Here is a 12,928-nt window from a genome sequence, read left to right as displayed (position 1 = left end):
AGAGAGAGGAAGTCCCAGTGAGTCAGGGTCTGGTGTCCTTGGGCATCTGATGGTGTAGTATTGAGGGGTTGTATGAGGAGATTTGGGGGAAGAAGAATTTTCAGCCATGGGTATGCTGTTCATTTTTTTGCCACTGATGTCCAGACATACAGGAATTCCTGAGAGCAGTGGGATGAAAATCTGCAGCACAGGTGACTTTGCTTGACGTTCTCCAGACCTGCAATCACACAAGTCATACAAAACTGAAAGCTGTACCATAGTCAATGTTTAAAGTGGCTTTCAAAGATTCAGAGTACACTTGTTATGAAAGTCTGTAGGCAGTATACAACCCTGAGATCTGTCTTCCCACAGACAGCCACGAAACAAAGAAAGCCATGGAACCCGTTCAAAGAAAAACATCAACTCCCCCAATGTGCTAAAAAAAGCAAATTGTGCAAACGGCAACATAAGAGCGAAAAATACAGAATATAAGACACCAAACTGTAAAATCATTGAAGAGTCCAGGCATAATTCGGATATAACTCTAGTCCTTCCAATATAACTTCCAATATAACTCGGAGTCCTGCCATGTGCAGAAGTTCGCTGATGACACGGCCATAGTGGGGTGTGTCAGGAAAGGACAGGAGGAGGAGTATAGGAAACTGATACAGGACTTTGTGATATGGTGCAACTCAAACTACCTGCGTCTCAATATCACCAAGACCAAGGAGATGGTGGTGGACTTTAGGAGATCTAGGCCTCATATGGAGCCAGTGATCATTAATGGAGAATGTGTGGAGCAGGTTAAGACCTACAAGTATCTGGGAGTACAGTTAGACGAGAAGCTAGACTGGACTGCCAACACAGATGCCTTGTGCAGGAAGGCACAGAGTCGACTGTACTTCCTTAGAAGGTTGGCGTCATTCAATGTCTGTAGTGAGATGTTGAAGATGTTCTATAGGTCAGTTGTGGAGAGCGCCCTCTTCTTTGTGGTGGCGTGTTGGGGAGGAAGCATTAAGAAGAGGGACGCCTCACGTCTTAATAAGCTGGTAAGGAAGGTGGGCTCTGTCGTGGGCAAAGTACTGGAGAGTTTAACATCGGTAGCTGAGCGAAGGGCGCTGAGTAGGCTACGGTCAATTATGGAAAACTCTGAACATCCTCTACATAGCACCATCCAGAGACAGAGAAGCAGTTTCAGCGACAGGTTACTATCGATGCAATGCTCCTCAGACAGGATGAAGAGGTCAATACTCCCCAATGCCATTAGGCTTTACAATTCAACCTGCAGGACTTAAGAACTTTTTAAAGGCTATTATTAATGCTTTTTGAGATAGTGATTTAGATGCATATCATATTTTTTTACTGAGTTAAGTATTGTATGTAATTAGTTTTGCTACAACAAGTGTATGGGACATTGGAAAAAAAGTTGAATTTCCCCATGGGGATGAATAAAGTATCTATCTATCTATCTATCTATCTATCTATCTATCTATCTAATTCGGTTCAGCTCAGTTCAGTTCAATCCAGCGCTGTGTCATTCGTTAACTTCGGGTCTCAGAGCCAGTTCACCCCGATCAAAATCACACAAAGTAGCAACCAAAACAAAAGCGACCAAATGTAATATAATCATGGTAGGGAAGGAATTGTCTTCCTCTGCAAATATCCAGATTAATCTGATCAATCTTTGTGCAGATTGGCTAAGAAGCAGATTTAAAGAAGATTAAAACTTGCAAAGTAAATAAATAATTATGATAAAGTTATACCTAAAATGAGCAATCCACGAGAGCAATTCTTGAGATTGTAAGCGCTGAGTGGATGCGTTACACCTTAATGCAAAAGTTGAAATTAGGCAATTGTAGGAACTGCGTTTAGTGATATCAGTCTGATATTTCACAAAGCAACTAGGGCGAAACCACTCAAAGCTCGAGTATCAAAAGTGCAGATTTAAGCAATACATACCCCAGGTATCTGCTCTGACTGTGGTGGAACCACTGCTTTCCAATTAATGTCTTTATCTTAAACTGGAAAGATGAAAAAAAGGAGTATTTCAGGATAGCAATTGAATGAACATTTCTAAAAGTGGTTAGAGATTCCTTGAAAGGACAACAGAAGAAAGTTTGCTTGCAGTTTGTGTAATATTTGGGAATCAGGATATAACCTGTTACCTCAGGGGCCACATGTAGTAAAAGTGACACTAGGTGCTTGAATTCAAGGATCAAGATTTCCAAGCATGAGGTGCATCATGCAGCACCAACATGGGCCTTCAGTGCACAAAATCCCTCTTGGTTATTGAGCACTCAACTATGTTAATCCTATTTCCATTTCATGCCTTGACCCAGTACTCATCTAGGTATTTCTTAAATGTTGTGAGGGTCTCTGCCTTCACCAATCCCTCAACAGTTGTTTCAGATTCAGACCGTCATCTGGATAAAAAATGTTTCCTCACATCCCATCTCAATCTCCCATCCCTCATTTTAAAGCTCTGCCCCTGGTTTTACACACCATGGCTGCATTTATTTATCTGTTTGTTTGTTTGTTTGTTTGATTGTTTATTGATTGTTTGATTGAAATACAGCATGGAGTAGGCCTGTTGAGCCCTGCGGCCCAGCAATCCCCCGATTTAATGCCAGCCTAATCACAGGACAATTTTTACAATGATCAGTAAACCTACCAACCAGTACATCTTCGGACTTTGGGAGGAAACTGGAGCACCTAGAGGAAACCCACGTGGTCACGGGGAGAATGTAGATTGTAGAAACTCCTTACAGAAGGCAGCGGGGGAACTGAACCCGGTGGTTGGTATGGTAAAGCATTGTGCTAACCACTACACTACCACGTGTAGAGTAATAGTTTTTCAAGTGGGCCCACTGGGCTGAAAGGGAGTGGAAAACGGATGAAAACAAATATCCGGCATGCCTTCTTCATCACCTGTTTATGTGGGTCTATCCAACCTTTTAGGGATCCTTGGACCTACACTGAAGGCCTCAGTGGTATTGAAGCCCACTGAGGGCCTGACTTAGGGCCCGACCTTCCTTTGTGTGTGTTTAGCTCTTTTTAGTCCTCCCAAAGTGCATAATGCTCCCTCTGCATTGCTTTGGCCATCAGTATCATCTTGTTGCCTAAGTAACAACTCTTCTGTGTTACTGACATCACCTTCAGAATTTGTAACATCTGCAAACCCAGGGATCATACCAACCTGCATTTAAAATCAAATCATCACTGTATTTAGCAATAGTAGGAGTCCCTGCTTGTAGACTCCATCAATCTCACTGACCTTTTATTAATACACTTTGGTATGACTTCATGGTGAACAGCATCAGTGAACTTCAAGTACAAATAGACTAGTCAGAATATATAAAAACGCAAACACGAGGAAATCTGCAGATGCTGGAAATTCAAGCAACACACACAAAATTATGGTGGAACGCAGCAGGCCAGGCAGCATCTATAGGAAGAAGTACAGTCGACGTTTCCGGCTGAGACCCTTCGTCAGGACTAACTGAAAGAAGAGATAGTGAGAGCAAAAGGGATACAGAGCTGGAGAAGGGAGAGGATCATGGGAATTCTTTCTTTCTTTCTCCCCAGGCCTCCCATCCCATGATCCTCTCCCTTCTCCAGCTCTGTATCCCTTTTGCCAATCAACTTTCCAGCTCTTAGCTTCGTCCCTCCCCTCTCCTGTCTTCTCCTATCATTTTGGATCTCCCCCTCCCCCTCCCACTTTCAAATCTATCTCTTCTTTCAGTTAGTCCTGACGAAGGGTCTCGGCCCGAAACATCGACTGTACTTCTTTCTATAGATGCTACCTGGCCTGCTGCGTTCCACCAGCATTTTGTGTGTATTTTTGGCCAGAAAGAATGACAATCTTCAAATCAGTGAATTCAAATGAATCAAGGACAGTGGAAGCAGTCTTTGTTCTTGCCGTGTGCTTGGGGGATGGAGGCTGCCATTTTGTGAAGACACTCAATTCTCCATTTTGTGAGCTTGACATGCTGGACTTGATTAGTGTTTTAAAGAAGACACAAAGACTTCAGGTAATTTGCTGGACTGGAGGTCATTTCCAAATAAGGAGTTGTTTGTGAGGTGTTCTTTGGTTGGCTATAACATGCAGACTTGTGAATGCCTGAGGCGATTCAAGCTCATTGCTGACTGAGAACAAAGAGCCATGAGTCAGCAACAGTCCCTTGATGGGAAGAGGACAATAGATGGATGCTAGCTTGTACCAGAGCCAATGACCAGGTGTTAAAGGCCAGACACATGACCTGCGGCCAATGACATGGGAATGTGACATTTGAATTGATAAGCAATGGATATAAAAGTGGATGCTCTGTGTGCGCCGGTGGCGGTAACTTCGAAGAATAACTATCGCAGACACAAGTGAGAAGAACCCTGCGTGAAGCACTTGGAGAGTGAGTCGGGACCACGAGGAACAAGGAGCGCCTGGCCAGTGTAAATTCCTCCGCCTGGGTAATACCTTTGCTATTCTTTGACTATCCAGGAGAGTCAGGGACACTTAGCAGGTGTGCGCACAAGGTATTTAGTGTATGAATTCACGTATTAGTTAGTTTCAACAATAAAGATAATTGTCAGTAAATACAGATCTATCTGTGCCTCACTCAGAATCGTTGGAAGAGGTAGAAGCGGTATCTCTCTCTCTCTTTTCCAACAGTATTGTCGGAATATATTGTAGTTCTAGTACTCGAACAGTGACATAGAAAAGAACAGGACTGGTATCATGTGCCAGGATAATTAAAAGGAAGTAAGGAGCCTCTGTAAAGCTATCATGGGTGCCAAGGGACAATACCTATCCAGACTCAAGTCTCAAACCAGCCATCAGTTGCTGCAGGGCTTACACGCTATAATGGATTACAAAACAAAGTTGGGCAGCATCGCTGACAGCAGCACATTCTTCACGGATGAGTTTAATGCGTCTATGCACATTTTGAACAGAAAGGAGTTGGAATGTCACCACCCATCTGGTAGGCTCCAATGCACTTGAATCCACTGTCACTGTTGTGGACATTAAATCGCTCTTCCAGAAATGAACCTGTGGAAAGCATTTGGACAGGAGGGCATTCCAGCCATGTTCTGGGATTCTGTGCAGATCAGCTGGCAGGAGTATTTTCAGACAGTTTTAGCTTCTCCCTGCTTCAATCCAAGGTTCCCACTTGCATTAAGAAGGCCTCTATCATCCCAGTACTGCAGATCTGCCTCACTGGTGCATTGGTGGATAGCAGTGGAGCTGCGCAGTGTGGGCTTATTGTGTACCATGTCGTCGCCTGTACAGTACCCAGGAAAGATGGCATCATGCTCTAATAAGTGGTCTAAATGATTGTCTTGGATTTTTTTTGTGATTGGAAGACCCTGTTGGACTTTGGTAATGAGGTCTGGTTTATTGGTGAGACCAAAGACAGGGGAGAAGTATGGCCTAGGTATTTGCACAGAATAGGCTCTCATGTTGCCTGTTGCAGTCACCTGGGGAAGGAGGCATTGGCGGCATTGTGGAAGAGAGCAGAAGTATGCGGGGGTCCGTACTGGCCCCTTCCTATGGTGCAGCTCTCCAGTGTTCCCTCGGAGGAAGACAAACTGGATTGTGTTCGTCTGCAGCTGCACTAGCACGTGATGAGGGACTGCTGCGTGCTTGTTCTTGCGGAAACGCGGCTACAAGACAACATCCCATGCATCATCCCATCTATCTTCAGGCTGTGCCAGAAGGTGAATTGGACTAATATATTTTTTTGTGACTGTATGTTCCGTACTTTGCACCTTGGCCCTGGCAGAATGCTGGTTTATTTAGCTGTATACACACATTTGGTTGAATGATGTTTAACCTTGAACAGGCTGCTGACAGCTGGCATTTCTCTGGCCGTGCACTCATCTCTGGAGCACATGGGCAGTAAAGACAGCTATGTTGCTTATTGACTACAGCAAAGTTATTTCCAAGGATTAGACCTGAGACTGAACACCCCCTGTGCAAATGGATCCTTGACTCCCTGACCAATAGACTACAATCAGTAGGGACAGGCATCAACACCTCTGTCAAAATTATTTTCAACACTGGTGCCCCACAAAAATGCATCCTCAACCCTCTAATCTACGGACTGTACACTTCCAACTGCGTGGCCTGATTTTGCTGTAACTCCACCTATAAGTTTGTGGGTGATAATGACTGTAGTGGATCACTTTTTAAAATAACGATGAGTCGGAGTACATAAGGAGACAGGGAGCCCAGTGACTTGGTGTCATGCCAACAACCTTTCCTTCAATGTCAGCAAAATTGACTTCAGAAAGGGGGCAATGCACGTGCTCCTGCCTACATCAATGGTGCTGAGGTTCGGAGTTTCAAGTTTCAAGGAGTAAACATCACCAGTAACCTGTACTGATCCAGCCACATTGATGCCACAACCAAAGGAATCTCACCAGTGCCTCCACTTCCTCAGGAGGCTGAAAAAAAGCACATCCCCTTTGCCTCTCACAAATTTTTATTGATGCTCTATAGCAAGCTTTACAGCTTGGTATGGCCACTGTTCTGCCAATGATTGCAAGAAACTGCAGAGAGTTGGGGACACAGCTCAGCAGATCACAGAAACCAGCCTCCCTTCCATGGACTCTGTTTACACGTTCTCCTGTCTCCGTAAAGCATCAACTAACCCTTGGTCATTCTCCTTTCTATCTCACCCCTTCTATTGGGTAGATGATTCACAAGGATGTTGATGGGACCAGAGGAGCTGAGATATAAGGAAAGATCAAATAGGTTTGGACTTTAATAGGTTAGAAGATTGAGGGGAGTTTTGATAGAGGTATGCAAAATTATGAGGGGTATAGAGAGGGTAAATGTAAGCAGGCTTTTTCCACTGCGTTTGGATGGGACTGCAACTAGAGGTCATGGATTAAGGGTGAAAGTTGAAAAGTTTAAGGGGAAGATGAGGGGAAACTTCTTCACTCAGAGGGTCCTGAGAGTGTGAATGAGCTGCCAGTGCAGGGGGTTCATGCAAGCTTAATTTCAACGTTTAAGAGAGGTTTGGATAGGTACATGAATGGTAGAGGGGCGGTAGAGGCATGGAGGGTATGGTCCTAATGTAGGTTAATGGGAATAGGCAGTTTAAATGGTTAGGCACAGACTAGATGGGCCTAAGGGCCTGTTTCTGTGCTGGACTTTACTTTGACTTTACAACTGTAAGGTACAAAAGCATTGAAAGCACATACCGTCAGGCTCAAGGACAGCTCCATCCTTTGTTGTAAGACTATTGAATGGTTCCCTAGCATAATCTGATGGGCTCTTGAACTCAATCTACCTTGCTATGATCTTACAACTTATCGCCCAACTGCAGTGCACTTACTCTGTAACTGTAACACTTCATTCTGCACTCTTATTGTTTTGCTTTTAACTATCTTCGTTTCGACATGCACCCAACCATGCCAGCCTCCAGGGTTTAGGCGCTCTAATTCTCTGGAATATGGATAGGGGGTGTGGTACCTTTAAAGATTCAGGCCCTCCCTGCTAATTGGCGACCATGTTTTGGTGCCGGGATTTTAATATTTAAGGAGCACCTGAATTGAGATTCAGTGTTTAATCATCAGCTCAACTTTGGATTCTCATCTAGTGTCTAGTTTAGAACCTGGTCTTCATTTTAGTCTTGTATCGTGTCTCGATTCTAGTCTCGGATACGCCAGCATTTGGGTCCTGACCATCCTCGCCTAGGCCTCTCGTCACATCCTCAATGTAGTACTGCAATAAATTGATCTTTGTGCACATTATAGAATACAGGACTCTGGGGCAGCTGGTAACTTCCTGGACTTGGGGATCACCCGTCACCTCAACAAACCACTGCAGGAGTTGAGTCAGCCCATGCGTGCAACAGCCTATCCTCCTAGTTCCGGGTATTTCCTGCAGCAGACATCAGTTTTGCGGATGAGGATAGAGGACATTTGTTTCTATATCATCGACTCTCCTCACAAACTCCTGATCCTTGGGCACCCTTAGCTGTCCCAGCAAAACCCTTCCGTGAAATGGAAGGAAGAAGATCATTGCATGGTCCAGTCATTTCAAGAGGGTATGTTTTCGGCTTAATGTTCCAACTCCCAGACTCCACTGAGACCAGCGGCTGATGAAGAGGTAGACTTTTGTTTGGGGTAACTTGGAGCTTTTGGGAGACCCAGTCCTGCCTCCAAGGGCAGACAAGCTGGCTTCAGCCAAGAGGACTGTTTGAGCCCTGACCCTGTCTAATCAGGGGTGTGCTGGAACTAGAGAGAGGGTCTCTAGTTCAGGAGCAAGACAAGGAGGTGCCCAAGCAGTCTTGAACTCTAGCTGCCCAACCAGGTTCCGTCTAAGGGAAGGGCTCCTAAACGTAGATCCTTGGAGCCTAGTCCCAGGAGCACAAAAACCATTTGTAGTGCCTCGTTCCTATTGTCTGAAGATACAGATGAGGATCTGGATTCTGATTTTGTTTCTGTTTCAACTAAAGACTAGTGAATATTATGGAGCAGACTCTGAGATCTGCCAAATCACCCCCTTTACCTAAGAAGCCTCAGGAGTCATCCTCAGAGGGAGGTTCTGGAGTAGTTACAACATCCAAAAATTGGTCAAAATTCCTTCCATCTACAAGGATTTTCTTCAGGATTTTATGTGCTAAGATTAGGGATGGAGCAACTCTTATCTGATGAATATTAGAATCTCATTTTTTTGCCAAAGATGATGCTACAGTCAGCATCTCAGTCAAGCAGCAGGGAAAATAAATGTGGCAAAAATAGGGGAAAAGGTTATTGGTAAGGCTGGCTTTGATAAACAGACCACGAGGCTTGAATGTGCTGCAGTTGCTGATGGAAGTGAGGACGGATAATGCAGAAGGACTTGCTAAAGCCTTTTAATTCTCTTTAGAAACAAGGGAGGTGCCAGAGAACTGAAAAAAGCAAATGTAACACTCTTTATGTCCCAACGTCCATGATAGGTTGTCCTGGATTACCCTTCCAGTTTTCCTAACTCCCATAGATACTTCTGTGAGTCAACATACTAGCTTATTTTTAAAAAAATATAATGTATTATGTATCGATCTTTCATTGTGCATGTAACATGCTAATTATTTTCTGTCATTTCTTTTTGAAGAAATTACTTAGTACCTGCATCTGGATTTCAGAGCCTGCAGTTTCGCCTTATAGAGAATAAGATCGGAGTTCCAGAGAATCTGCGGGTTCCTTACAACAGAAAGCACTATAGGGACAACTTCAAAGGGAGGGAAAATGAGTTACTTTGTCAATCTGAGATGGAACCTACGCTGCTACTACTCGTTGAGGTATTTAGCATTGAGATTCAAATATTACTCACTAACATTACAAGGCACAAGTGATATCCTTTTACTCCATCAGGACCCTTCATAACTTTATATTTCTTGGTTAAGTCTCCTCAAAGCTGTCCGGATTCAAAGATTCTTACCTATCTGAATAGAAAATGCTGGAATCACTCAAATAGGAAAGAGAGAAAAGTTAGCGTTAAGCAGTGAAGATGGGAGATGAATGGAAGCCTAAAGGAACATACCTGAGAGGGAAAGGATGTGGTTCCTGTGGGAATAAATTATTCATGAAATAATCTGGGTTAATAGATTCATAAAAGTCATTTATGAATGTTGTCTGTGTGCTGTTTCCGTAACAATTTTTTAAAAAACCAGTCAGAGCTGAACCCCTGAAACTGGAGGACCAGTGGACCTCTCTTAGTCTGCCCCTCTACCCTTTGACCTGTTTGGCATGGGTGACCCGATCAAGAGCCAAAGCACAAGGCCCTAACTCCAGCCAACCTAGCTCTCCGGGTCATTGAGGCATGCAAACCTCTAAACCCTATAACAAGGCTGCAGTCCTCTTGGGGATTGTACGTGCAGTGGCAGTGGGTCATTTGCTGTACAGTGATGGTGATTTGGTAATTTCAGTTCCATGGCTATTATACTTTGAGGATTCCAAATTCCAAATCCTGTTGGAAAATCAGTGAGGTCCTTTAAGTTGCTGCTGTTGAAATGAAGGGAAAATCCATTAACTTGCTCAGAAGAAACTTACAGACAGAGTGAAATAATAATGACAGGTCAACTACAGGGGCGGCACAGTAGCGAAGCGGTTAGCACATCACTTCACAGTGCCAACAACCCAGGTTCAGTTCCAGCTGTCGTCTTTAAGGAGTTCTCTACATTTCCCCGTGACCATGTGAGATTTCTCCTGGTGCTCTGGTTTCCTCCCACATTCCGTAAGGTGTATGGGTTAGTAAGTTAATTGGTCACATGGGTGTAATTGGGCAGCATTGAGCTGGAAGGGCTTGTTACCATGTTGTATCTCTAAAATAAACTGTTTCAGTGACATTCATTGATTAAAAATCAATATGGTCTCCAGGGTTAATACACCTGTGATTCTTCAAAATAATGAGATGCTATCTTTGACTAAAAAAAATATATTCAGTGTAAGATTTCATCCATAGTTGCGAGCTTCTCCAGTTCCATACTAAGTTGTCACCCTAGATTGTACAAGTTGTGCAAAATGCCGGTTTAGCAATACACAAATCTGCTCACTACACCACAGGAAAGGAGTGCTTGAGCTGGAACGGTGTAGAAAAGTTTCTTAAGGTTGTGCCTGGATTAGAGGGCTTGAGATGATTTTATTTAGCGATATGGCGCAATAACAAATCCTTTCCGCCCACCTAGCCTGCACCATCCGTGTGACCAATTCACCTACTAATCCGAATGTCTGGAGAAAACAGGAGCCTTTGTGGAGACCTACTTGGTCACGGGGAGAAACTTCTCACAGGCAGTGGCAAGAATTGAACTTGAGGTATTGGCACTACAGTCTATTCGAGATACTACCATGCCACGCTCAAAGTTATGGAGATAGATTGGTTGGGATAAGATGGGCCTATTTTCCCTGGAACAAAGGAGCCTGAACAGTGATATGGTAGAGGTATAATAAAGTGAGACACACAGATAGGGTGGCAAGCTTATGGTCTGTTTCTATGGTAAGAGTGCGTAAAACTAGAAGGCAGAGGCTTCAGAAATGAGGGAAGAGGCTGAAAGGGGATGGGAAAGGTAAATTTTTCACACTAAGTATAGTTGGTTTTGAGAATGAGCTGTCAGAAGATGTAGTGGAGGCAGGAACAATAGCATCATTTAGAGGCATTTGAACCGGACATCCAGGCCAGTACTCGACTCAGTAAGGCATAAAGTGATGTGGGATTAGTAAAGTTTGACATGATGCTCGACATAGATGCAGTTGGCTGAAGGGCCTGTTCCTATGCTGGACAAATCTTTGACTCCAGATTTATGTTTGGAGTATGATTTAAATTCACTATTTTCTGACACGAGAGTGAAAGTGTTCATAATTGAGTATGGCTTACCCACTCATTGTATTAATTATTCTCTGCTTAGGGCAGGTGAGGGTTATCCTCTTCACCTGGAGCACCCGAGAGGCAGTCATTAGTGGTGAGATTACGGTCACTGATAATCCACATCTATTCAATATTGCAGCTTCTCACTGATTTTATTTTCCTCAGCAATGGCTCGAGAGAACTCCTGGACTTGAACCTGATGGGTTTGATTTCTGGGGCAAATTGAAAATCAACATTGAAGCAGGGTTGGAAGAAGAATTTACAAGTATTCAGGTAATTTTCACTAAAAGATTTAAAGCAAGACAGGAATGTAAAGGACATTCATGCGTGTACTAATAAAGCATTTGGTGGATTTCCTAAAAAACAAATATATATTAACACATAACTTAATCTGAGGAAAGGAATTAATCATTCTAATAATAGTAACGTATTTATGACTGGATAAATGTATGAATGTATGAGATTAAAGTTTAATATTTTTTACGGTGCTATGATTTAACAGGAAATCTACTTAGGAAACAAAGTGGTAAAATCATATTTTAAGTTAACCAAAGAGAAATTTATTTTAAAAGCTAAAAACATTTCAAGCGTGAAAGTGGTAAACTATTACGCAGCGTCTCTGTTTTTCAGAAGTCAAATCCTGCACTTGAGGAGAAGGAAGATATGTTGTTGGAATTTAACAAACGGAGGGAGATGCTGACATCGCTGTTTGATGAAAAACGTCATGAGCATCTGTTGAGTAAAGGTAGGGATGTACATTGTAGAGGAGAGACACTGATACTTGTTCTTTATACTAAAGCTCAATGTCCTGAGGAAAATTGGAAGTATTGTGGCGACCCACTTCCCAGCGCACTCGAACCGGCTCAGAAAGTGGCGCGCGCCGGCATAGAGGTCGGTTCCAAAGAGGGCGCCAAGTCTGCTTCACCAGCAAGGGGAAAAGCCCGCGCGCGGGACGGGACTGTGAATACGTGCCCCCTACAGCATTCCTCCCCGGGGAGGGCGGGATCAGGAAGGCTTTAAAGTGAGGCTGCGAAGTTTGAATAAATCTCTTTTGCAACCGCAGCTCACCGACTCCGTGTCGTTATTTCAGTGCTGCGTGTAGCACACCGCTACAATTGGTGACCCCGACGGCCCAAACGATATTTGAGCCGAAGATGAACGATGCCGCATCTGTTCATGCAGTTTCATTAAAACTGCCAAGCTTCTGGACGCTGCGACCTCACCTATGGTTCCAGCAAGCAGAAGCCCAATTCCACATTCGGCAGATAACCTCGGCCGACACACGTTACTACTACGTGGTGAGCTCCCTCGACCAGGAGACAGCTGCCCAGGTTGAGGAGTTCATACAGTCTCCCCCAGCGGACGGCAAATACACAGAATTCAAAGCCTTGCTCATAAGAACTTTTGGACTCTCACGGCGCGAGCGAGCTGCTCGCTTACTGCACCTGGATGGTTTGGGGGACAGACCGCCATCGGCTTTGATGAACAAGATGCTATCCCTGGCCAGAGGTCACAAGCCCTGTCTCATGTTTGAGCAGGCATTCCTGGAGCAGCTGCCTGAGGACATACGCCTGCTGCTGGCCGACGCGGATTTCAGCG

General features: G+C 44.1%; 1 protein-coding gene across 1 annotated transcript in view; it reads left to right on the top strand.

The window, feature by feature from the left end:
* The window catches only part of LOC140726524 (tryptophan 2,3-dioxygenase-like), a 76,273-nt gene that overhangs the window by 37,872 nt on the left and 25,473 nt on the right, over positions 1 to 12,928 (top strand). The window contains exons 7-9 of the mRNA XM_073043031.1: positions 9,080 to 9,266; positions 11,495 to 11,602; positions 11,960 to 12,074. Of these exons, the coding sequence (XP_072899132.1) occupies positions 9,080 to 9,266; positions 11,495 to 11,602; positions 11,960 to 12,074 (410 nt within the window). The remainder of the gene's footprint in view (positions 1 to 9,079; positions 9,267 to 11,494; positions 11,603 to 11,959; positions 12,075 to 12,928) is intronic.

The sequence above is a fragment of the Hemitrygon akajei genome, chromosome 4 (genome assembly GCF_048418815.1).
Source record: "Hemitrygon akajei chromosome 4, sHemAka1.3, whole genome shotgun sequence".
Classification (NCBI taxonomy): Eukaryota; Metazoa; Chordata; class Chondrichthyes; order Myliobatiformes; family Dasyatidae; genus Hemitrygon; species Hemitrygon akajei.
This window is presented reverse-complemented; position numbering and strand designations above follow the sequence as displayed.